Below are 24,503 nucleotides of genomic sequence, written 5' to 3'. Positions count from 1 at the left end.
GAAATGAGATGAAAGTACCAAAAAAAATAAAGTTAAATGAAGACTTCCACTTTCATAACACTCATAAATGTGATCATCATTTTAAATAACTACCCCTTGATATGCCAAATGGCTCATTTCAGCTTGAAGTAGCAGTAGTTCCCTTGATATCTGAGCTTCCCCCCCGTGTTGTCCCTCGGGCTGAGCCCAGACACCCTGCGAAGGAAAACTCATTTCAGCTCCTAGTAGCCTGTCCACCATCTTATTATGTCGGTCACTGCTCATAGCTTCACCTTCAGGCTCAGCTCCCTCCTCGGCTCAACATTTTGGGACAGTCGTCGTGCCGATCCACCTGCGACGCTCTAACTTGTCCTCAATCACGAACACAACCTAAAAATATATCCTGATATCCTGAGCTGTGCCTGGCAGGCCTTGTCTGACAGTCTGAAGTCAGTAATGGCTCTAAATGATCACTTTTTAATAATGTCTTGAATATTTGCTTTTGATAAAAATTAATTTAATAATTTTATCTCATTTCTACAGGAGTGTTTGTTGCTGGTGTTTCATTTTCCAAAGACAAATCAGGCTGTTTGTGGCCAACATTCGTGTGATTCCACTTGTGTGATGCAAACCATCCAATTGTTTTAAACATAAGAAACAAATTTAAAGGGACAGTTCACCCCAGAATCAAAAGTACATATATTCCCTCTTACCTGTAGTGCTGTTTATGAATCTAGATTGTTTTGGTGTGAGTTGCTGAGTGTTTGAGATATTCTGTCTTCTCTCCAATATAATGTGCTACCTCGTTCAGTGAAAGCTTACCAGCTGCGAACCGTAGTTGGGAACACGCTGGCTTATTTGCATTCATTTAGCTTGGCTCGTTATTAGCTGGTTACTAGCTTCTAGCAGTTTGGACCACTCCAGTGAGGGAAGGATAGTGAGGCATTCTGGTGCCTTCCACCAACAATGGCTTCATTGCAGTCTTCACCACGAAACAACACACCTGGCCTTCTCACGGAGCCTAGTGTCACTCCGAAGTCACCAATATCCAGTGCTTGGGCAGTGACTTGCACAGAAATAAACAAAAAAAGGTGTACTTTAAGGTTGGCATGATACGCGGCTAGTTGCTGCTATAGTTTTATGATGCTCGGCGGCATCAGGACAGAAGTTAAGGCAGCAAAAGTTCAAGTGGGGTGGGCGGGATGGCTTGTGGATGGGTCCAACAACTTTCACCCAAGAGAGAGCTGTTCCCATCCTATAAAATTCTAAAACCTTTCCTAAACCTAACCACATGCTTTTGACGCCTAAACCCAACCATGTGTGGTTGTTGTTGAAGGAAAAAAAAAAGTCAATTCTCGTTGTTGTACTGACGTAGTGCATTTATTTTGAAAGAGACTGTATGTAAACCTTATTTTTTTTGTGAAAACATAAGTGTATATTGAAAGTAGACAATGCATGTAACAGGCAGAACTTGACACGGCATCCCAGAACGTCAACAACCAACGCACCCAGGGTACCTTTCACATCATGTGTGGACGTGGAAAGTCCACACACGATGTGGAAAGCTTATCTAGACCCTTAATTCTGCTGACTATCTTCAGTCTTTGCTGCATGTGGTGTTCACCATGACACTCCAGAAAGAGAGCTGCTTCCCTCCACACACAACAAAGCACACGCCACACACTCACAGATTACCCACAAGGCCACCGCCCTTTAAGGGGAAAAAGGGTGAGCCGCTAACAAATGGAGCAAAATGGCACTCGGAGTTCAAAGTGCCAGTGTATCCACTGCCAGCTCACCTAGCACCACTGTGCTAGCTAACGTTAAAGCTCAGCTGAGGACGATACCATTTATGTTCACATCTTGTGCTGGGTAGATGCACACTTCCTTCTGTGCAGTGATACAGTTACTGGGAGTAGTTTGGTAGAAAGAAAATAGTTCTTTGAAAATAGTGCTTTGGCGTTTTGAGCACCACAAGCTGAGTGCCATCTAGTTCCATTATATTGAGACACGGCAGATATCTCCAACACATGGCAACTCACACCAAATCTATTTAGACTGATAAATAGCACTACAGGTAAGAGGAAAAATATGTAGTTTTGATTTTGGGGTGAACTGTCCCTTTAAGTGATTCATTAAGTAATGTATCAGTTATTTTAAGTCTTCTTTGTCATTGTACAGCACCTTCAGCTGCAGCTCTTTGTATTAAAAATACTGTAGAGGTAATAATAATAATTAATCTTTTAGCTAAGCAAGCAGTTATTAAAACAGACACACAAAGGCTGAGAGGATAATCACTGATGTTTTTTTTTGTTTGTTTTTGTTAGTATGAGACTGATTATTTCTGATGTAGGAGTGAGGTTAAAGGGGTGTTTAAAAGCATTTAATCAGTGAAGAGCCTCGTCGAAACTGTTCAGCATCTCTTACAGCCCTGCATGGTTGACGCCCGACTGTCTCTCGTTCGTGAGCGTGGTAACTCAGCCCGACTCCGGTTTTCGTTGTCTCTTCAGCGGGTTAGCAGCTGTTGGAGCTCAGTGTCTCTGGCAGGGAACATGGTCTGCATTGTTCTTCTCATTTTGCCCAGCGAGAGACTGCACTGCTCTGCCCACATGTTTACAAATGCAGTCATAAGCCTCCTCAAGATCATCCCTCTGAATCCACAATGCTCAGCTGCAGAGGGTATTTAGACAGAGAAAACTATTTGGGCTGTTGGGATGACTTATTTGTAATTGTTTCCTCATATAGACGTGTCCAGTGTTAGCTGTTTCAGAGGTATTTTATCAGAATAAGTTAAACCCTTTTATCATCCCCTTGACACCCCAAGGGTTGGTGCTGGAAGAAAGCTCATGTAGTGCTCAAAGCAGGAAGGGTTAACTCATGGGGAGCATGGATTTGTTCTGTAAATTCCATCTGTCTGCCTATTTGATTTTGATACATCTAATTGATTCTTGATGGTAGTGTAGGGAGGAGAGACTAAAGTTAAAGGCACTGAAGCACCACTCCAATCACTGTCACTTCCTGTTTTTCGGTTAACGTTGTCTCTCAAATAGAGAACGGGGTTGTGGTTAATAATCAGATGTAATCCATTACTATGGCAACCACATTGCCACTCTGGCATACGTGTCAAAGTGATAGCATACATGTTAGCATGGATAGCAGTAGTGGTCACTCTTACAAGTTACGAGGCAGAGGATTTTTCTGCACCTCCTCCACCAGAAGGACATTTTTTAACTATTTGTATAGTAAATATTTAACTGACAGTTGTTATGGGCAACTATTTTATATGCTAGTCTCCATAATGCCAGCAACAAGTTAACAAAATACCCTAATTTTAAATCAATATTTCCTGTCAATTTCTAATTATCTTTGACAAGTAAGTTAGCCTAACTCTGTATCAGCAGCTTTGTATCAAACAGGGCCTCCATGCTGGGGTCTTAATCACCCTGTCAGCATTTATTTTGCTAGTACTAACCGGTGGTTGCTTAGTAACTTTGTCCTTTACATAGCTTAATGTAGTCTGTCGACATATCTGTAGGATATCCAATGAGTTCGTGCCCCATAATTGACGTTACGTACTTAATTTCTAGTTATGTGCTTATGTAAAGTTACGTAGATTGATTGATTGATTTTTATTTTTTATTTTGTATCATGCACACTTTCATGTGCCCTATCTCATGGCTTTACAAGACAAAATTACAATGACGTTGCAGTAATAATCCAAAGTACATGTTATTTTACTGCTCAGTCCAGAAACAAAATACTCTGCCTTCTATCCCATGCCTGGTAAAGAAACTCAGCCACTAAAAAGGTTCCCTTTCTGAAACAAAACTAAAATTTGTCATCATCATCCAACCATAATTACTCAACATACATAGAAGTCATTCTAGTGAAAAGTACATTCCTTATGTCTTCATATACAGGAAGGTAGATTTGGTTTAGGCAAGTATAGTTACATATGTTAGGGTTAAGAAAAGAGAAATGGTACAAATGTACCTTAAAATAACTTAAAGTTCACTTGGTTTCACACGGTCCTGAACACCCGTCTCCTGGGGGAAAGTCCTAGGCTGACCCAAACCTGTCTCCTTACACAGACTTTCTGTCTTTATACTACTTCCTTCTTTACTCCTGTAATTGGTCCACCACATTCTCACTCTGACCTTGTCACATATTGATGTTTTGGTCATAAATTTTCCACGTCCACATACAAGGTGCAAGGTACCCTGGGTGCATTGGTTGTTGATGTTCTGGGACACTGTGTCGAGTTCTCTTCTTTCAAGATACACTTCCGTTTTCACAGGAAATTTAACATTTACATACAGTCTCTTTCAAAATAAACACTCTACGTTCGTATAACACTGTGACTTGATGTTTTTTTCCCTCAGCAACAAACACACTTGGTTGGGTTTAGGCAACAAGAGGAGGTGATTAGGTTTAGGAAATAAGAACAGGGTTTGGCTTTAGACTAATGAACCTTATCAGGAAATGACTCAGAAAAATATGAAATATCATAAAAATTCCAAAATACATTAGAGTGGGGCTTTAAAAATGGACAGCAGTTTTGTGATGCGTATCAGTACAAAATGAGCCATGTTTTAGTATCAAAGTGTCTGTCCACACTTTGCACTTTCTCTTTTCTACTCGTCTCTCTTCATGTTGAACCTGCTGCTTTCTCGGTTTCTCTGTTGGTCTGTTTTTCACTACTTTGTACAAATTGTCTGAGGTCCTGATGAATGATGGCCCCTGACCACCCTGGGTGTGTTTCACAGCTCATGTTCATGACGGTCACAGTGTTTCCACAGGAAACAACTTTCCTCCAACTGAGTCCAAACCACTGGCAGCCATTACTCACTCAGACCTGTCTATGATGCCAGGTTGGCCTAACAAACCGGAGCATCTTAATCATGAGCCCTGGGTTCAAACGCGGGACAGTGTCCACCAGTAAGACACTGACTGTCAGCTTACTGTGGTGCTGCTTACTGATATGAGTAGAGAATGGAGGGTGATATTTTATTAAGCTTCTTATTTTGGCTAACAGAGGGATTAGAAGAAGTTGAGAAGTTGATAAAGAGGATTAGTTTATTTATCTTATCTTTAATGCTGATTGTGTTGATATTTTAATACTGTTAAAGATGAATCAAGTGTTCACTGGATGTACAAAATAACAGTGCCGCAATTTGTGGATTGTCTTGCTAATATTTTATTTAGTCAATATATTTTCCATTTGCATTATTTAAACTGTGAATATAAAGATATCATGAAATATGTATAAATCTGTAGTTTGGGTCAAGCTGTGGAACAAGCCCACAATAATCAGATCCTCTCCTGATTCTCCTTCCTCCTGTATGTCTCTGTCCTCCATCCTTCTCTTCCCTACTTTGTCCCTCCAACTAGAGTGGTGGTGAATGCCAGTGGAGCTCCAGTGCTGTGGCGTGTGAATGAAGAGGGTTTCCTGCGTTCCTCCATCTTGAATGGCACCACGCTGTCGTTCCTGCAGGCCCAAGATGGACTGGTGGTGCCAGACCACTCGTTGCCCCTTGGACAGAACTACTTCCTCAGTAAGATGCTTACAGTCTCCTGTACAAGCGTATGAAACTGTTTTCAGCAGCTGTAACTGACCCTTCGCTAAGCCCACACACAGCTGGTTCAATATCAGCAAAGTTTCCCTGCTTCCCTTCACTGGTTCCTGTACAGCAGGGTCAGTCTTTGTTTCACTGTAATCATTAAAAAGCAAAGCAGCATGTGTATATATTCAGTAGGCTATATCTTCAGTAGCTAGCTAGCTAACCCTACACTTTTCAGGGTTTGATTTTGGTTTTGGAACAGGGAAGAAACGTATATCTTTTTCCAACCTCTCCAGGTAACGAGTATCATTAATACACGACGTGCCCCAGGCACAACATTTAGCTCCAAATCCACAAAACCAGCCTGAAAATGAAGGAAATCTGAAACGATTGCATTAGAGTCAATGGAGCACAGCTAAGTTGTTGTCCGACCCTGGTCTGAGCCAGCCCAATGCTATGCTATGATTGGTCAAATTGCGTTCAGGGGCAGGACATAGTGAAGTTTCAATGGGGAAACCAGGGGACACATCTCCCTCCATATTTAGAACATGTGCATTTGTCCCCCCAATAAAAATATGAAGCCATATTTCAGCCATAAACTGACACAGTAAAGGCACAAATTGGTGCATAAAAACCACCAGAAAGCAGGAAAGTAAGTGTTTGACACTCTAGACCTCAAACTGCTAGCTTCTTATGTGTTGAAACAAAGCCTACACCCTTTGTTCACAAATGGCTTAGAGGCATTCAGGTTAACAAAAGTTCATTAGCTAAACTGAAATTCTTAATCTTAACCACTATTTATCATTTTAATTATATTTTAATTATCTCTGTTTTTCATTTAATTTGTGTGATCGCTCATCCAACAACCGTACAGACGCAAAACAGTTTTGAAATACCTCCAAATAGCTCATTTACAGCCGAGCCAAAAACATCTGAGGATTAATGAATTTAAATAAATTGTATTTACAGCATTTATTCCTGACATGACATTGGGGAGCATCGCATAATATTAGCATATATCAGTCAGAACATTTGCATTTTGAAAAAACAGCAAACAGATATTTATGCTGATATTCCGTCTGTATTTTAATACTGAGCTTCACACACGCACACACAGATGTTGTGAAAGAGTAGTGACACCAGTGGGTGCTGGAGGAGGGTAATTGGAGTCTCACTCTTTGAATGAAAGGCTTGTCTGACCTGTGTGTGTGTTCAACATACCTGATGCTGTTTCACTACGCTGCCTGTCTTCTGACCTTGACACGTCTTCTAACTGTGGCAGCACAGCCTCTGCATCGCCTGAGAGAGACAGAGAGACAGGGGGAGATGACATTGGGGAGTTAAATCAGAGGGGAGGACGGATAATGGAGGGTGGGACAGAGGAAGAGTCAGATAAGGAGGGAGAAAGACGAGGAAGAAGAGATGGCAAGACGGAAAGGGATTAGAGAGAAGGACAGAGGATGCAGAGAGAGGGAAGACTGAAGGTCAAACTGCAAGAGAAAGAGGAAGATGCATGCTAAGCATCGGTAAGGAGGGAGGAGCGGTGACATTGCATTTCCCTCTTCTCGCGTCACTGTGTCTGAATGTTGGCAATGTGCTTTCACCATATGATGGAGCAGTGACTCTGCAGGTCCAACGTTTGATGTCATTGGGCCGACGATCGTTTGGTCAGGGGTGACAGAGAAGCACGAGTTGTTTTATCGGCGCCCCAATTGGCTGGGGAAATTGCATCGTCGGTGTCTCGTCACTGGTCGACTCATAGCTTATTGGCTCAGATTGGGCTCTAAAAAATGGCAGTTAATATTCACCATGAGGCTATTTTTATCCGAGCGCCCATGTAACTGTCAGCTTTGATTGACGATATAATAAGAGATGTTCTGAACTTATAGACCCCGAGAGACAAGACAGAGAGGCACACGCTCTATTTTGGTCACAATGAAGAGCTTCCTGCTCCACATGTTGTCTCAACACCTTTAGCTACGTGGGGGTTGATTGTTTCTTGGCAGTAAGATACTTTACAGGCAAAGGATCATTTAAAATCTGTCCTAAAACATTTGCTGCCAGGCTCACGCTAGCAATGATGTTTGGCATGTTTACCATGTTCAGCATCTTGGTTTAGTGTGTTAGCATGCTAACATTGGCATACTTATTCGTTTATTATCAGGGACAGTGCACACTGATAAATGTGCCACTGTTAGCCCAAAGGCTCATTTTCAGCTGCTGTCCCTTGGCTAGACGTTAAGTTGGCCAAAAAGAATCAGCACTAAACACAAAGTACAGCCAAGGCTGATGAGAATATTTGATTATTATCATTAGCTTGGCAGGTACAGGAGAAAAGAAAGTACTGCAGGGATTAATAAAGTACCTACCTAGTGTTTAGTGTCTGCAGTCCTGTTAGAAGAGCTGAGGACATCATAGTCTGTAAATACCTGTAAATTGACCAGCTCAGTGGCCTAGTGATAGTGTCAGCTCTGAGACTGGGAGGTCATGGGTTCGATCCCCAGCCGGGTCATACCAAAAACTACAAAAATGGGACCCATTGCCTCCCTGCTTGGCACTCACCATCAGGGGTTGGAATTACTGCTGCTCACCGCTCCCTCAGGGGATGGGTCAAATGCGGAGAACAAATTTCACACACTCAGGTGTGTGACAATCAGTGGAACTTTTAAACTTAAACCTTCAAAAGGACCCAAAAAAACCTTACTTTTTAAGCATAACATTCTTTTAATCTTAATATTTTTATTCTGTTAGGTGATGCAGGCAAAAAACAAGTGAAAGACATGACAGGGACAACACTATCCGGGATGCTCCATGAGGTGTCTGAGGTGTAAAAAACAATTAACACAAAAGACAAACACAGGCATACTGGCACATTGGTACAATGTATGTTCAAGGTGTTGAATGCCATTTTGTGTGTTTGTGTGTTTATGTATGTGTTGACAAAGTTAATGAAGCAGTAAAAAAGGGGAATGATTAAGTAACAAACATACATGCAAAGGAGGTGTGCAACAAATTTAAAATAAATAATTAAGAAATAAATGAACATATAAATAAATATTAATAGAATAAAAAATAAGTCAGCCCATACCTTTTCCTCATATTGCCTTTTATCCATTGTATTGCTGTATTTTGCTTATATTGTTGTATGTTATGTTGTTATGTATTTTATTTTAAAGGTGCTATATGAATTGATTAAGTTTAAGTTTTAAGTTTATTTGGTCCTGAATCAAACTGATGGACTAATTGAAACCTGATGATAATGAATGACCTAAATTTCATAGAATGTCTTTTAAAAGAAATTTCTCTCAAAACCACAAATGTCAACCTCATGGTGGCACTAGGAAACGTCAAGGGAAGTCAGCAGGGTTCATCCTCTGGGGATCATGAATGTCTACAAAATGTGTAGCAGTCTATCCAATAGGTGTTGACATAGTGGTGGACTGAATGACAGGCCAAGTTTGCAGTCCCAGGAGTCATACCACCAGCAAGTCCTTTTCTGAAGACATGGGGATCATTATTTAATACAACATATATGAATAAACCGGCCACATGAATAGTTTATAAGGCCCTCAACTCTTCTGTGACAGGTGTGTTGCGAGTGGGCACCCCCACAGCCCCGGAGGTCACCCTGCGTCTCAACCTGACGGTGAAAGCCAGCAGCTGTGTGGAGCCCGGCAGCAGCTTCAGTGACCCTCAGTGCTCTGGGAAAGGCAAATGTATCACACAGCCCTCAGAGGTAAGAGATAACGTTTCTTCTTATCAAGAAAACATGTGAGCTTCAGTGTGAAAGGGGAAAAACTCCCACAGTGTTATTATACTTGAATAGAAAATATTATGGTGGCCACAAGTCCTCAAATACAAATTTGGCAGTGAGGTAACACATCTTAATTAGAACTGCAGCATCCAGATATTTGCAGTTATTAATAAACAGCATCTTCATTCAGTCATGTTTCTTTTTGCTGTTTGTATAAGCATGGTTTCAGCAATCCAGTAATATAATAACAGTGCGACTGCAAAATAAGCAAAAGCAAAGTCTCTTTATTATTATAACCCAACATTATCACTGCAGCTGCAGCACTGCGACCAGTGATGCAAGCACCTTTGATCATTATTCACAAAAGTAAAGCAGAAAAAAAAAAACAGAAAACAGTGCAGAACACAACAGAAAACAAAGGGAAAAAAGTCAGGACAGTTCAGAACAACATAACACAGTGCCTCAAATTACAGCAGTGCAACATGATCAATTTTTAATAGTGGGGATTTACAGTTTCATTCATTATCTGACAATGAAAAATGCATGTTGGTCTATGCTCTGGTGTAGCAGCAACCTTGAAGAAGGAGTGAAAAAAACCACGCTGCAGCAGAGGAAGGAACCACCTGAGACCCGTTAGTCGCCTCTACAATCATGCACTGTGCTAAAAGAGATGTAGCAGTCATGATGCTCAATGCAAATGATAAAAAATGAACAAAAGGGTAGAGAGGGCGGCTGTGAAAACCAAACTGTGTCAATGCTGTTTGTTATGTCACTGAATTATTTTACAATCCGCAATCTCATTAATTCTGTTTCACAAGTTGTTCTCCCCATCATCGCCATCACCCGTCGGTTCACCTTCAAGGCTCATTGATTTGACATGTGACATTTGTGCGTGTGTTTCGCAGAGCACTTTCTTCTGCGAGTGTGAGGACGGCTACACTGGAATCTTCTGTGAGGAATTTGACGCCTGCCATCGCCGACCTTGTCGCAACAACGGCACCTGCACCGACGTTAGACAGGGGGGTGAAGGACGCAACTTCACATGCACCTGCCCACCAGGTGTGTGTGTGTGTGTGTGTGTGTATGTGCGCGTTATGCTGCGTGTGTTTGTGATAAACTGTTTCCCATATGGCTTCATGAAGAATCTCGGCCTCACTGTGTGGTCTTGGTCGGTTTGATTAAAGCTGCACAGATTTTAAAACTGTCCTCTCTCTTTGTTCAAGAAAATCTCTAAATAAGAGCACAGAACCAGAGAGCACAGTCAACCTTTGACATTGTCAGATTTATTTTAGGACAGGGACTTGAAATAAAGGCCTCTGGGAGGAAGGTGAATGTCAGAGGTGACCACTGATTGCCTGTCACTCCCTATTAAAAAACTGTAATAACAAGCCCTAAGTGAGCAGCTGATGAGAAACAGGAAGAAAAGGATACAGACGGACAATAATAAGTCAACTTGGTTCAACTAGGTGGCTCAAACTAGTGTATTTTATTTCTGTATTATTCTATTAGGATTACCATTAGCTGCTACTAAGGACCACTTTAGTCAAAGAAAACTTTATGTCCATTTGCAGTATTATATTTGGCGGTATGACTCTGTTCTGGGGCCTCTCTGCCTTTCCTTGGCCTACGCAGAAAGCCTAAGGCGGAGAGAGCAAACCTCCCTGCCCTTCAATGTGCCTACATGGAAAGCTTTAAGGCAGAGAGAACACACCTCTCTGCCCTTCCATGTGCAAACAAAGAAAGCCTGAGGCGGAGAGAGCAGCAGTAAAGACCCCCCAGGAACAGAACAGAACCGCACCAGTGACAAACAGAAATGACATTGATAAGTCAGACACGGCATGAAAAGGAGGAGCTGGGGTGGAAGCGGGTTGCAGAGGAAGCAGCAACAGTAGGCAGGCCAGAGCAGTTTAAATAGGGAGCCCTGAATGAGATTCGTCAATTGGTTGCATAGAAAGGAATCATGTGATCTATCAGCTGACTCCCTTCCATCAGTCAACTGCTCCATCAGTTGATTGGGCTGTTTGAGATCAGCTGGTGTAGCTGGGATGTGAGCTGAGCTTGACATCGTGTCCTGCTTGAACTAATGCTAAACTCAGTTTGTGGGCTTCATAAACAAACAAACAAAAAAATCTGTATTATCATAATCAATCAATCAATCAATCAATCAATCATATCAATCATAAGTCAAACATTTTTAAAGCAAGTAAAAAATAACAAAATGTTTCTCTTTTTTGATAATACTCTCGTCATTGGTTTAAAATGACAAAATGAACAAAAACTACAAAGACAACTTTCACAACCACACAAACATGAAGGCCGTTCAAGTCCAAAAATGATAAAACAAAAAAAAAAATAACTAGATACATTCTTTAAACTAATCTGGATCCAAATATACTTACATAGACAACGGTGGACTAATGGTTAGACAATGGTTAGGCAGTGTTACAATGCATATTTAAACAAAGTCAGGTCTAACATTTGAGACATACATCATCCATTTTATTCACTTAAAATAACAAAAAATTAAACTTTTACATCCTTGGTATGATGTACCTGTGCAAAGGTTGTGTGTTTTGTATTATTTGTAGTTTAAGCATCTTGCTTTTAGCTGCATTTGAACAAATGTCATGAAATAAATCTGATTGTAAATGTTTCTCAGGTTATGAAGGGGAGCGCTGCCAGTTGCTGGTCGATCACTGCCTCTCTCAGCCCTGCAAGAACGGAGCCACTTGTTTCAACAGCCTGGCCGGGCCCAGGTGCTACTGTCCCGAAGGTAAGAGAAAGTTAAAGTTGCATCTAGTTGATATTTAATGGTTGCACTTTGTAGATATTTGTGATTATATATTGTGATTTTCAACACTTGTTTTATTTAATAAGATCAAGTTTTCAGTCTGTTCATGTTATGTCAGTCATTTTTATTGCAGCAAAATGTGTCTAGTGGACTAAAAAAACATTTGATTTTTATTTTTCTAATAGGCTATTAAATGTTTAATTTGTATTTGCAATATTAGTAATTTATATAGTACATGTATCTGTGTAATGATACAATATCACCACACAAAATATTGCGATTGATTTTTCCCCCATTCCTTGATAAATACAGTCCTATCTTATCTTATCTTGTCTTATCTTATCTTAAACCTTAAGATACGATTAATCTGATCTTTAGAATTCAGATGCACATTTCAGAAAGATATCAATAAAATAGACAGACACATGATACAAGCATCTGCACCAAAATCCGCCTTTGGCAGCTTGTGATGTTTGTCTATCTTTGTGGAAAAACCAGAGGGGAACGTGTAGACAGAAAAAGTGTGTGAATCTTGCAGTAATGTGTGTATTTTCCAGCTGTCTGATTCCAGTTTTTATAGACTCCATGTGTCTGCTGCGTGTTCAACGGTATCTGTGCCACTGAGATGCTTAATTTAAACCTTCCTCCTCTATTCTAATTAGTCTTCATAGCCTCAGCGACCCGCATCAGCCTCTGGGGAAATCTGTGACCGCAAAACTTCTGCCGAAACAGCATTTCTCAACAAGAGTGCACTAGTTTGCGATTAATGTACACCATGTACCAGTAACAGTGTTTACACACACACACACACACACACACACACACACACACATACATACATACATACATATAAAATACAGAGAAAACACAAGCTAACAATGGACCTTGACTCATAAATAAAGAAAATACCATCCAGCAGATGGATGGAAAGGCTGGCAGGAAGGCTGTTTCATTCTTCCAGGTTCAGCTCCCAGCAGTCAGTTCTTTCTCGGTCTGGAGGAGGCCTCATTCAAACTGCTGTACTGCTGCACCTGACTGTACTCTTAATCTGCAGCTGCCAAAAAAACACAAGGTCCCCAATGAGGAAAGGAATTCATAATCCACCACTTGTGTAGCTCTTTTCATAAAGTGGGAGAAAGAGAGGTGAGAGCCGTGCCAGCACCTTCAATTAGTGCAAGAAGATTTTATCGAGAAAAGGGCTTTTAAAAATTAAAGAGCTTATTAGATGACTCTGTGTCTGAGGGAAGTTTTGGACAAATTATCTCGTGTATTTACATGGAGCTGCAGGGTAAATCAATCTGCACAACGTATCCACATACAATGTTTTGTATGATATCTAACAAATTAGCACCCCACGAATGACTTTACGTACTTAACATCTTTCAAACCTCGCTTGGTATCTCACTATGGGAGGCGCCTTCAAGTGTAAGTAATTGTGGAAGATGACTGGTCACACCTCAAGGTGCTTCCCATAGTGAGATACCTCACTTGGTTATCAGATAACTGGGGTTACCATGGTAACCTAAAGTTATGTTCTGAAAGTAAAATTATGTAGGTCAGGTTTCGGTGATAACATGACAAACAGGGTTCACTGCCAGCGTCTTAAAGTCCTGTGTTTTGTGACCCATCCACCACCCCAACCTCCATCTTTACGCTGACTTATACCTTCTTCACACCCGTTAGCACATTGGTCACATGATTGTACGCCAAATAACGCCAAAATATCCAGGACACATCTGCTACCATCTTATGCTAGTAGCATCATTTGGAGCCAGCGTCTGTGCGGTAGAGATCGCCACTGTATGGAGTTCCTCCCCACCATACACCCATTCGACCAATCCTGAGCAGCACCATAGATCTTGAGCGCACCAACTGGCACACACAGCTGTCAATCATGACATCAAACTCCCTTTCTATAGCATCAAATACTTAGTTATGACCAAACTTATCAGAACAATAAACATTTAAACATACACCAGCTTGATATGAACTGTCTAAAATGACAGAAACCACCTTTGGGAAAAAGATTATTTGACATGTACTTTGAGTTTTTAGTTTAGCTCATGTCCCATTTTTAGTTTAGCGCATGTCCCATGCAAAACATTCTCACTCCACCCTCGTCACATATGGACGTGTTTGGTCATGGACTTTCCACGTCCACATACGATATGAAAGGTACCCTGGGTGCGTTGGTTGTTGATGTTCTGGGACACTGTGTCAAGTGCTCTTCTTTAAAGATACACGTCTGTTTTCACAGGAAATTTAATGTTTACATGCAGTCTCTTTCAAAATAAATGCACTGTGTTGGTACATCATCGCAAATTGATATTAAGGCAACAAAAGCACAAGGTTAGGTTTAGGAAAAAAGAACAGGTGTTCTCCAATGGAGAGAAGCTATAGAGTCCTGCATGATTCAAGTTATCACCTTTATTTCTAAGAGTTTTCTATGACAAGTCAGAGTGTCTGCCATGAAATAATTCAACCTAAATCGTTTTTCTCTCTTAAATACTGTAAATGCTATTCAGAGTCAGTGCTGCGAGACTGATGCTTTTAATGTTGCAGCAGCTAAAGTAGTTTGAAATATTTAGGTAGTTTTGAGTAAACACAGACAATTTTAAAGAGCAGGAAAAAAGAAAAGCTCCACTCATACAGACTCAAAATGTAAGATCCATAAAAAGGAAAGTCTCAATATGGGTCACACAGATTAATAATCAGTAAATGAATGATAATGCTGAACGACACTCACACACTCCTGCAGGAAAACACACTCTGATAAAGAAGAATCTCCCTTCACTGTCATTGTCGTGGAGACTCAGGTTCAGTCTAGGACAGATTAGGACGAGGTTGAGGTAAAGGTTGATGTGACTGCTTAATAACACCACTGCATCATTTGTTTGTTCTGAGATGGAAATCAGAAAAACAAAGTGTAGTGTTTATGGTAAAGGTTGGAGTAGGACTCCGGGAAATAAATGCACATCATTTTAATGTCCTCCTCAGTGACAAAAACAAGTTTGTGTGTGTCAGAGAAGCACACAAAGATGAAGAGAGATGTGCGTCCATACTGATGAACACATCAGAGGAGGATGATTTAAATGTCTCTGTGAAAACACAGCCTGTGGGCAAACAATCAGAAGTAGAGGAGATGTTTTTCACCCAGAGTGATGTTTTTTATTGTGGATGCTATAAAGGAGACCCTTAAAAGTAATGTAAAGTTTGCGAGTGAAAGACAGCATTTCATCTTGTATCAAAAAAAGGATTTCATTAACACTCCAAGTCCATGAATGCATTACGTGTCCTTTGGGTAAAACCTTTCAGTATGTAGAGCGGGTAGAGATAACAAAGAGAAAGGAGAATATGTTTGTTCTCTGTTGTTCCTCCTGCATTCATTTCATTTCCCCCTGGACTGAGGTACTTGTCTCTTTGTTTAAAGCAGAAGTCACAAGTTCTTCTCAGTCTGTTTGCTCATGGTTCTCAAAGACAGAAAAGAGTAGGATGCTTTAAGGTAAATAATAATTAGGACTTCATTCATACAGTATACGGCCAGATGAACATGCACAGAGGCCAGATACACATCTACCCTCCAACCCTCATAAATCTCCAAGTTTTCTCGCAATCCTCCTGCACAGACAGATGCAATAAATAAAATGATGGATGGCACGACAACTGTAGCAGCTGTCATCAGAGACGCATCAACTCTGTGATCACTGGGCCAACTGTGAGAGCAAAAGCTGCATTTTTATTTGCTACATCACAAGGGAGGCAGGGATGTTTATTCGCCCTGCAGGGATAGAAGGTAATATTTTCACTCCCGTTTGTTTCCCTGTCAGCATTATATCCGAAAACCAAAAAGATTTCCAGAGAGAAATAAGAACTAAAGACTAAAGAGACATAACTACTAAACAGACCGTGGGACATTACCTTAGTCGGACCTTATTGCTATTCATGTTTACATATTTACAATTTACTGTAAATGGAAATTTAAATGATACAAACAAGTGTAGAATCAGGTATTCCAGCCCTGTCTCCTAAAAGTGACATTCACGTATAACTAATTTAAAACAGCAAATGCATTTTGAAGGACTCGTAATGCTGAGCAAATTATGTTTTCTATTAACTTAATGAGGAAATGTTGCTTATTATGCAGTTGAACCAAAGGAAGCAGTAAAATGTTTACTGACAACATATTTCAGTTGTTTTCCACCAAAACAGGTAGTCTTGCAGTGCAGCGTCCACTCACAGTGAGACATGTATATCTGCAGCTACACTCTGTTTGTAGCCTACATGACGTGCGCCTACAAACTACGCCTAAAACCAGTGCAAGACAAACATACCAATGCAACAGTTGCATGAATCTTGCTGCAACGCATGTTGTAGCGAATACATATGAGACTAAACATAGCAACAATCCACTTTATTCATTTACCTTATTCATTATATATTAATACGTGATTCAACTGGTCAACAAAGTAAAGAGATGCAACCCTTGAGGCCCAGACTCACCAAACCGCAGCGACAAAAGTCCCCTAATGCATCGTCTGACATCACTGTTTCTCAGCCAAAAAAGTTACACATGAACACATCGCAAAGGCTACAGTCAACAGTCAACCAGCACGTACATTCTGCACCTGCATGAAAGGAAATTACTCTTCACACCAACAGACAGCAGAGGTCCGACAGGGAAACCGGAAGACCGTCTTGGCGCTAGTTAGCCAGTTAGCACATTAACAACACAATGCAGTGTTGAAAGAACAGAGCATATTTACCGTGTGCCAATACACAATAACACAAACCATCATGAAACATTTCTGCGAAAGAGCTTGTGGCTAAAGAAAAATAATCTTACCTTATGTAACAAGTTTGTTTTGGTCTCACTCCCTGTTGACTTTAACTTTTTGTTTACTTTCCTCACTTCTGTTTCTCTTCTCGTCCGTTGGGCTGAACTGTCAATCAGAGCTATTTCATTCATTGATGAACTCTGCTGTCGCCGTTGCCAACGCTAATTCACCATGCGAAATTGGCAACAAAAGCTGACAGGGGCTGACAAGGGGCAACGGTGCAAAACACACCACCCCGACTATGGCAACAGATGCTCACCAACAGCCCAACATTGACTGATAGCCAACCATCAGCTTGGTGTGTCAGGGTCTTTAATCTTACCCTAACCTGAACCTAAACTACGTATTTTTTAACCTAACACTTCATATCTAGCAAAACACTAACTAAGCCTTTTTTTCATGGCTTCTGCTATCAGACCAAGGAGCGAAGGGGTCTGAGGTGAGCAAGTCATGTAGCTGGTGGGCGGGTCACGCAGCTGTTCCAGCCGCAGCTACTTTCTCACAGGGTTAGGGAGTAACAGAATACAAGTAACTGAGTTACATATTTAGAATACAAAATATATTGTATCCTCTTACAGTTACAGTTTAAATTTGTGGTATTTATTCCTATCACTGGCTTTTAAAGCTCCGCAATGGACAAGAAATGGCCGATTTGTGAAGTTGAAATGAGTAATTATTTGTACAATACCTCCTCATTTAACTGCAAAACCCTAAATAAGGTGGCAGCTGGCTGAAGGGAGATCTTCAGAGAGCTTAAAGTTTCCGGTAAATGACACTAATAACAACCTACTTGCTGTTGGCTGTATTATATGTCATTTCCAGTAAATATGAAATATAAAACATGTTGTCTGTTTAAAAAGTGCAAGCATGGAAAGATAGCAAGTACTCACCCATCTTTTAAATCTGCACTCGAGCCCACAGCTGTTAGGTGCCCTAAGCACTTTGTTTACATGATGTAACAGAACAACATATTTAACAGATTCAGTGTGGACAGAGAGTGATGCTTGCTTGCTTGCTGTTCGGAGAGGGTGTAAATTAATATGAGGCGTGCATTTTACATTAACAGATTTTTTAAAAGGTGTGTGCAGTGCACCTGCAACATGACGATGACAGAGGAGATGAACAGCCAGGACACTGTTAAGTGTTTTTGCCATGGAAATGTAACACCCAGACAAATGAGCTTTGGCGAGATGATTTTAAAGTACCTCTAAAGTAATCCAAAGTATTCAGAATATGTTACTTAGTTCAAGTAATCTAACTGGGCGGCTGTGGCTCACAAGGTAGAGTAGGTCGTTCACTAATTGGACGATTGGTGGTTCAATCCCAGGCTCCTCAAGTCTGCATGTCAATATATCTTTGGGCAAGACACTGAACACCAAATTGATCCCATTGGTGTATGAGTGTGTGTGAATGACTACTGAGTAACAGGGGGCACCATGTATGGTAGCCTTGGCCACCAGTGTGTGAATGAGTGAATGTGACATGTAGTGTAAAAGCCCTTTGAGGCGCTATAAAATTAACCCTTACAACACTGCTCGCTCATAGTAAGTAATAAGTAAGTAAAGCATTTTTTTGATTCTGTTATTTATTTAAACATAAATCCGAATTCACAATCTTTCCCTACCCTTATAAGTGCTTTTGTTGCCTAAACCTAAGGCCGATGTCTGAATACGAACCTGAAGTTCTGATGTCAAGATCCTGCACATTTTACGTCTGCCTTCCCCCCCAACCAGCTCCTTCTGAAGCCTACGCGGTACATGAATAAAAATGTTGCGTGACCTTAAAGAAGTGTTGTCTCTGATCATAATCCAGGTTGCGATGACGTTGCCACAAGAACATAATTGAGTAATCCATTTAGTAACGTACAAATGTAATGTCTAGGAGACAGGGTTGGATATTTATGAATGTCTGTACTATCTGCTTGCCTTCCAGTTTTTACTCCCAGTTCAAAGTAAAGTGATGAAGAAGTCAAATCTGTATGAATACCATTAATAATATGAATTTCATAGATGTGCTCGTGTTAATTTTGCACTCTGACTCCTCAGCAGCGAGTGCCACATTCATATTAACTTTCTTCCGCTTGCACACACACACACACACACACACACACACACACACACACTGACAGAAGAGGAAGTGTGAGTGTCAGTGCTGTGACTGCCTCCAGTCAGATAGCAGGGAGGGGGAGTGAGCGTGTTAGCTAAATTTAAACTGTTAACTGCGTTTAATGTTGGCAGGTTTGAACGCCAGCAGCAGGAACAAACAGCCTCCTCTATGTCAGCCAGGTCCCATGTCACAGTGTGTGTTTTGTGTTTGATAGATAGATGTTTAGACAAATAAACGGAAAACGCTGAGCTTAAGATGCGGAGGTTCTTACACGGAGCAAAGAAAACACAGGAAAGCGGTGGATTAAACCATGACAGAACAAATACAAATCATAACATTAAATTTATGCGAGAGCTTGTCTAAGTGTGTGTGGGCCAGCATCTGTGTGTTTGCAAACATATGATAGGAAGGGGAGAGAGATGAGGGAGCTTGGAAGGAGGCAGAGATGTGAAAAAGGAACACAGAGAGAAAGAGAGAGAGATTTGGGTGAGATTTTCCTCCGACTGCTGCAGGTTACTCCTGCCTCTCTGCTGCTCAGTGATAAATGTCCCTCTCACACAGTGAAATAAAGTCTTGCAGATCAATGGATGCTTGAGAGAGATCTCTTCATTAGCTCAATGGAGTGTGCACTTCGGTGCAGTCAGCACAGGGATTTACTACGGTGTTACTGTAAATCAGAGGACCCATGCTCACTATATCACAATGAGGTGTGTGCGTGTAGTCCTTTTCCGCTCTGCAGTACAATAGCAGCTCTCGAGGGGAGGTGAAGATAGAGGAGGAGAAGGGGTGAAGCAAAAAGGAGGAGAGTTATTTTTAGATGAGGAGTAGGTGAGAGTAGCAGAGGCTCACAAGCTAATGAGAGGACGGGAAGAAGAAACCAGTGGCTCTAAAAGACAACCAGTCAGCCCACAGAGAGAAATTAATTGCACTGGTCTGCACGAAACTGAAACACAACCATCCTCCTTCAACACAATATTCCTGTCGACGGCAACAAGCTGCTTTAACTGCCTGTTTTTGTTTCCAGCAACGAGGAGGAGAGGATAAAAGACAGAACATTTGGGGATGATTTTGGGTGGTAGATGATAACAGAACCAAACCACTTGCTTTCTTTTTCTCGGCATATTATCTTTGATCAGTGCTGTCACTCTTCATACATCTGCTTCTACAAAAATGGGAAGTCGTGAGGATTACAGGAATAGAATTTGCTTTTGCCTGAGAATGACATGAGAACATCTAGATACCAATCTCATCTTCCATCAGAAGGCTGTTAGCTTAGCTTAGCATACAGACTGGAAAATGGGAAAAACTGCTTGCCTAGCTCTGTTAAAGCACGTAACACCCCCCGAAACAGTGTTTTTACGTCTCTCATTTAAACAAATGGCAGAAAATTAGTTATTTAGTGAACGTAAGAAGTGCTGAATAACATTGGACAGAGCCAGGCTAGCTGCTTCCAAGAACAGTTTATATGATATCCTATGAATTAGCACCACACAAATTATCTTACATTCTTAACATACAGTTATGTAATTAACGTAAAGTTGTGCGAGTTAGGTTTATTGTTAATAATAATACATTTTATTTATAGGCGCTTTTCAAGACACCCAAGGTTAGCTTGAGGCAAAGATAGAGAAAATAACAACAGATTAATAAAGTCATAATAACATAACAGTAATAACATACCAACAATATAGAGTTATTGTTGTTAGATTTAAGAAAAGAAACATGGTCAGTACGTACCTTAAAATTACTTTGAATTCATACAGTTCCGAACACACATCTCCAGTGGAAGTCCTGGGGGAAAGTTTGAATTTTTTTGTGACCCATCCACACCCCAATCTGCCTCCTTACAAAACCACTTGGGACTACTTCCTCGTTTACTTGCGCCAGTGCATTCATCACATGATTGCAGTCTTTCTAAATAAGTAGGATATGCACGAATTTGGGTGCATTACTTCTCATCGGAAAATGTACGACAGTTTACGAGAGCAGCCTGCTGTTTCACCCAGCTCCCAGTCTTTATGCTAAGCTAAGCTAAGCTAAGCCTCTTCTGGCTCTATATCATAGACTGTACAAAAGATGGACATAGCAGCAGTGATGTCACCCATTGGTTTGTGGACTCCCATTCTGAAGCCTCAATTTGGCATTTCTGCCATCACCATCTTGGTTTTTTTTTTTTGGAGCCATAAGTGACCAAATTTGGGTGAGAGGGTGAAGCTGTGGAGGAATGAAAGGTGGATCTGACTGAGAAACTGAGAACACTATCGACAGACAGCCTGTCCCCCAAAGCAGCCACCCCTTATTATGCGTAACTGTAAGACTTAATAAAATGTAAACGGGTAGGATATATAAAAATTCACCTAACGTACAATATCATGAATGTTGAAATTGGCTGTAGAGACCAAAAACATTTTTTGTACCAGGCTGTAAACATGTTTATTTCTGCTGTAATTTTAACATGAGGGTTTGTGGGGATTGACTGGTTTCTGGAGCCGGCCTCAAGTGGCCATTCAATGAACTGCAGTTTTGGGCCCTTCTCTGCTGACATAAATTCAGCTCTGTAGGTTGCTGCTTGCTCTAGATACTAAACTCACAGACAGAGTGGTAATGATATTCTCATCTCTCTCAGCTTTCGACAAGAGGAAGCATAGTTCCCAAAATGTCTGTTGACTTGACTGTTCCTTTAAGGCCTTGATAAACCATAATCAGGCTGTGTGTGAAATGACAGTGACTAGCAGAAGCTAGAAAAAAAGATCATTTGGTTGAAGGTCTAAAAAAATCACAGGATAGTTTTGTGCACTCTTGTTGAATGCACTTATCGTATAATTACTCTGTGTACATTACATAAGATATTATTTTGTTTTTTCAGAGAGAATTGGGGTTTTTTTTTTTCTTTGAGAAAAACACTGAATGTCATCCTGTGGTTGCTCCATACACTTCTAATGACCTGCGCTGTACAACTTTGAATCCATGTGGAATGAATTTCTGTGCTAGTTGTGCAAGCAGGGAATCTGTGTACATATTTTTTCACCCTTGTACTGTTTCATGAGATTTAATTAAGGCTCCCACACTGAATAAAGCATGTGTGCACAGCTTGTCAGTTAAGTGAAGTGACTTAAGAGGCTGCAGATAAAACAAGAAAAGTGTACTCAGTAGAGTGCAGATCTCCACGAGGCGACCAAGCGGCCATCAAAGCTAATCACAGCAACTCTAGACAAAGAAAAAGCGCATTTTATAGGCATCCAAGAAATACACACTTCATAACAAGCACTGCGTGTGAAATAAAAATACAATGTAATTATGAGTATTAATGTATTTTTAATAACTTAGACACAGCCACAAATCTTTGATCTATTTTATTCAGAACTGGACTTCAGTGGTATTAACTTTGTCTGCAGGCTACAGCACGACAAAGAAGGAAATAACAATAATCACAATTAAAACAGACAAAAACAAACCATTTAACTGCCTACGTACTGTATCGAGGGTAGAAGCACAAATATCAAGGTCAGCAACTTTACAAAATCAGGCAGGCAAAATGCTCTACTCCTGAAATGCTCCCAGTGTGATATGATGCTGTGTGGCGGACAAAGCAAAACCAGGTCACAGACATGGCGGCCGGTGCATGGCACAGCTGCACCCAGTGAAATTGTCCACAGTTGCAGTTAAGATGGCAGTAGAGATAACCAAAATGGGGATTTATCCATCTCGTATCGTGCCTAACATTAGTGAATCATAACATATCGGGTATGGAATTCATCTGCAGATGCTCTGGTTCAAAATAAGACCAAACATAAGACCAAACATTTCTATGGAAATCAGCTCTGAGACATGCTGAACGGCCAAAATGTGGCCTGCAACAGATGGAACGTCTTGTTGTTGTCAGCTGCAAACAGGTTTTTCAACTAAATATGAATCACCGCAGCCATGAGAGATCCTTGAGCAGTCATAAATGTGCACACAAAATATTAGGCTAACTGGACCAGTAGTTTGTGAGATTAGCTGTGAACAGACGGATACACACACTCTCACACACATGCACAGGTTTACGCCTGCCAGAGATAATAATCACATGATTCCTGCTGCCCTCACATGGTTGCACAGATTAATACTCTCAAACATACCACAAGCAGCTGTGGGTCGCATTAGTGGTATGTGTTGTGGTTGTGAACTTATTTGCATTAAAGGGTGGTTTTAGTGGGCAGGAGAGTAGGTGCAATTTCATGCCAAAATGGATGTCACAAATCACACTGCACCACCTGATTTGCATTAACACAACCTCTGCTGTGCCACTCTGGACGCCTTGTTGCAAGTTGGTTCATTTGAAGCCTAAAAATGATGAAACTTGAGAAGAGATTTATCTGACTCACCTGCAGAATTGGCAATAGGCCTGCAATGCACCTCAGCGTTGTGCTGTACGTGTTGTTTAATGTTTTCTATTTGATACGACCGCTAAGAAATAATATCACGACCACTGGCAGCTTTCCAAAGGGTTGTGTTTTCTTCTAGACATATGAGTACTATCATTTTTGCCATTAGATCTTCCTCTCTGCCACACTATTAACCAACCTTGTCTCTAACAGGCTACCAGGGTGCCACATGTGAGCAGAAGGTGGACCCGTGCGCCTCCAGCCCCTGTCACAATAACGGGACATGCTACGCCCAGGGCCCCGGCCCCCTGGGGTTCGGCTGCAGCTGCACAGCAGGCTTCACCGGCCCTACATGCGCCCAGCTGGTGGACTTCTGTGCCCTAAACCCCTGCGCCCACGGGGTCTGTCGCAGCGTGGGCAACAGCTACAGGTGCCTGTGTGTCCCAGGTGAGCCGCAGTGTCAGTCATCTCAGTGACTGCTGCTCTTAGTGGAGGACTTAGGGTGCTGCGGACTGCTGATGTCATAGCGCTGTGGGTATCAAGAGCCAAATTTAGCCAAAGTCAGCTAGAGGTGGGACAGCTCACCCTGATTTCATTATTTGTTGAACAATATCTACGTAATATAAAGAGGATGTGATACAAATTTAAATTAATCTATGAATCCGTGGACCATAACAGCAATTTTACCCCCCGTTATTTTTATACATATTAAAAAGTATCTATTTCAGTGTCACATGATGTACAGTAAGTGCTATGGGACTGGTTAGATAGGGTCTGAACTTATATCAAAGATGCAGTTAGTGTATGTGCATGGGTGGATTAAGAGACAGTTAAGTCTTGCTCTGTTGTTTTTGCATCTCTTTGTTACACATCTTTCTGTGGTTTTGAATCTGTGATCATTTTGTGCCTCTTTGTAGTTGTTTTGTGTCTCTTTACAGTTGTGTTGCATTGCTTTGTAGTCATTTTTTGTCTCCTGGCGTTTGTTTTGCCCCTTTTCATAGTCATCATGAGTCTCTTTGCAGCTGCTTTGCATCATTTTGTGTCTCTTTGTTTATTTTGCCCCTTTTGTTGTCCTTTTGAATCTCTTTGTAGTTGTTTTTTTTGTCTCTT

The 24,503-nt window shown here is 41.1% G+C and overlaps 1 protein-coding gene across 1 annotated transcript in view; it reads left to right on the top strand.

Annotated features, from left to right (window-relative positions):
- The window catches only part of dner (delta/notch-like EGF repeat containing), a 94,742-nt gene that overhangs the window by 58,908 nt on the left and 11,331 nt on the right, over window positions 1-24,503 (top strand). The window contains exons 4-8 of the mRNA XM_049575936.1: window positions 5,371-5,534; window positions 9,128-9,276; window positions 10,200-10,353; window positions 11,954-12,067; window positions 23,607-23,840. Of these exons, the coding sequence (XP_049431893.1) occupies window positions 5,371-5,534; window positions 9,128-9,276; window positions 10,200-10,353; window positions 11,954-12,067; window positions 23,607-23,840 (815 nt within the window). The remainder of the gene's footprint in view (window positions 1-5,370; window positions 5,535-9,127; window positions 9,277-10,199; window positions 10,354-11,953; window positions 12,068-23,606; window positions 23,841-24,503) is intronic.

Source organism: Epinephelus fuscoguttatus, linkage group LG5, assembly GCF_011397635.1.
Source record: "Epinephelus fuscoguttatus linkage group LG5, E.fuscoguttatus.final_Chr_v1".
NCBI classification, from domain to species: Eukaryota; Metazoa; Chordata; class Actinopteri; order Perciformes; family Serranidae; genus Epinephelus; species Epinephelus fuscoguttatus.
This window is presented reverse-complemented; position numbering and strand designations above follow the sequence as displayed.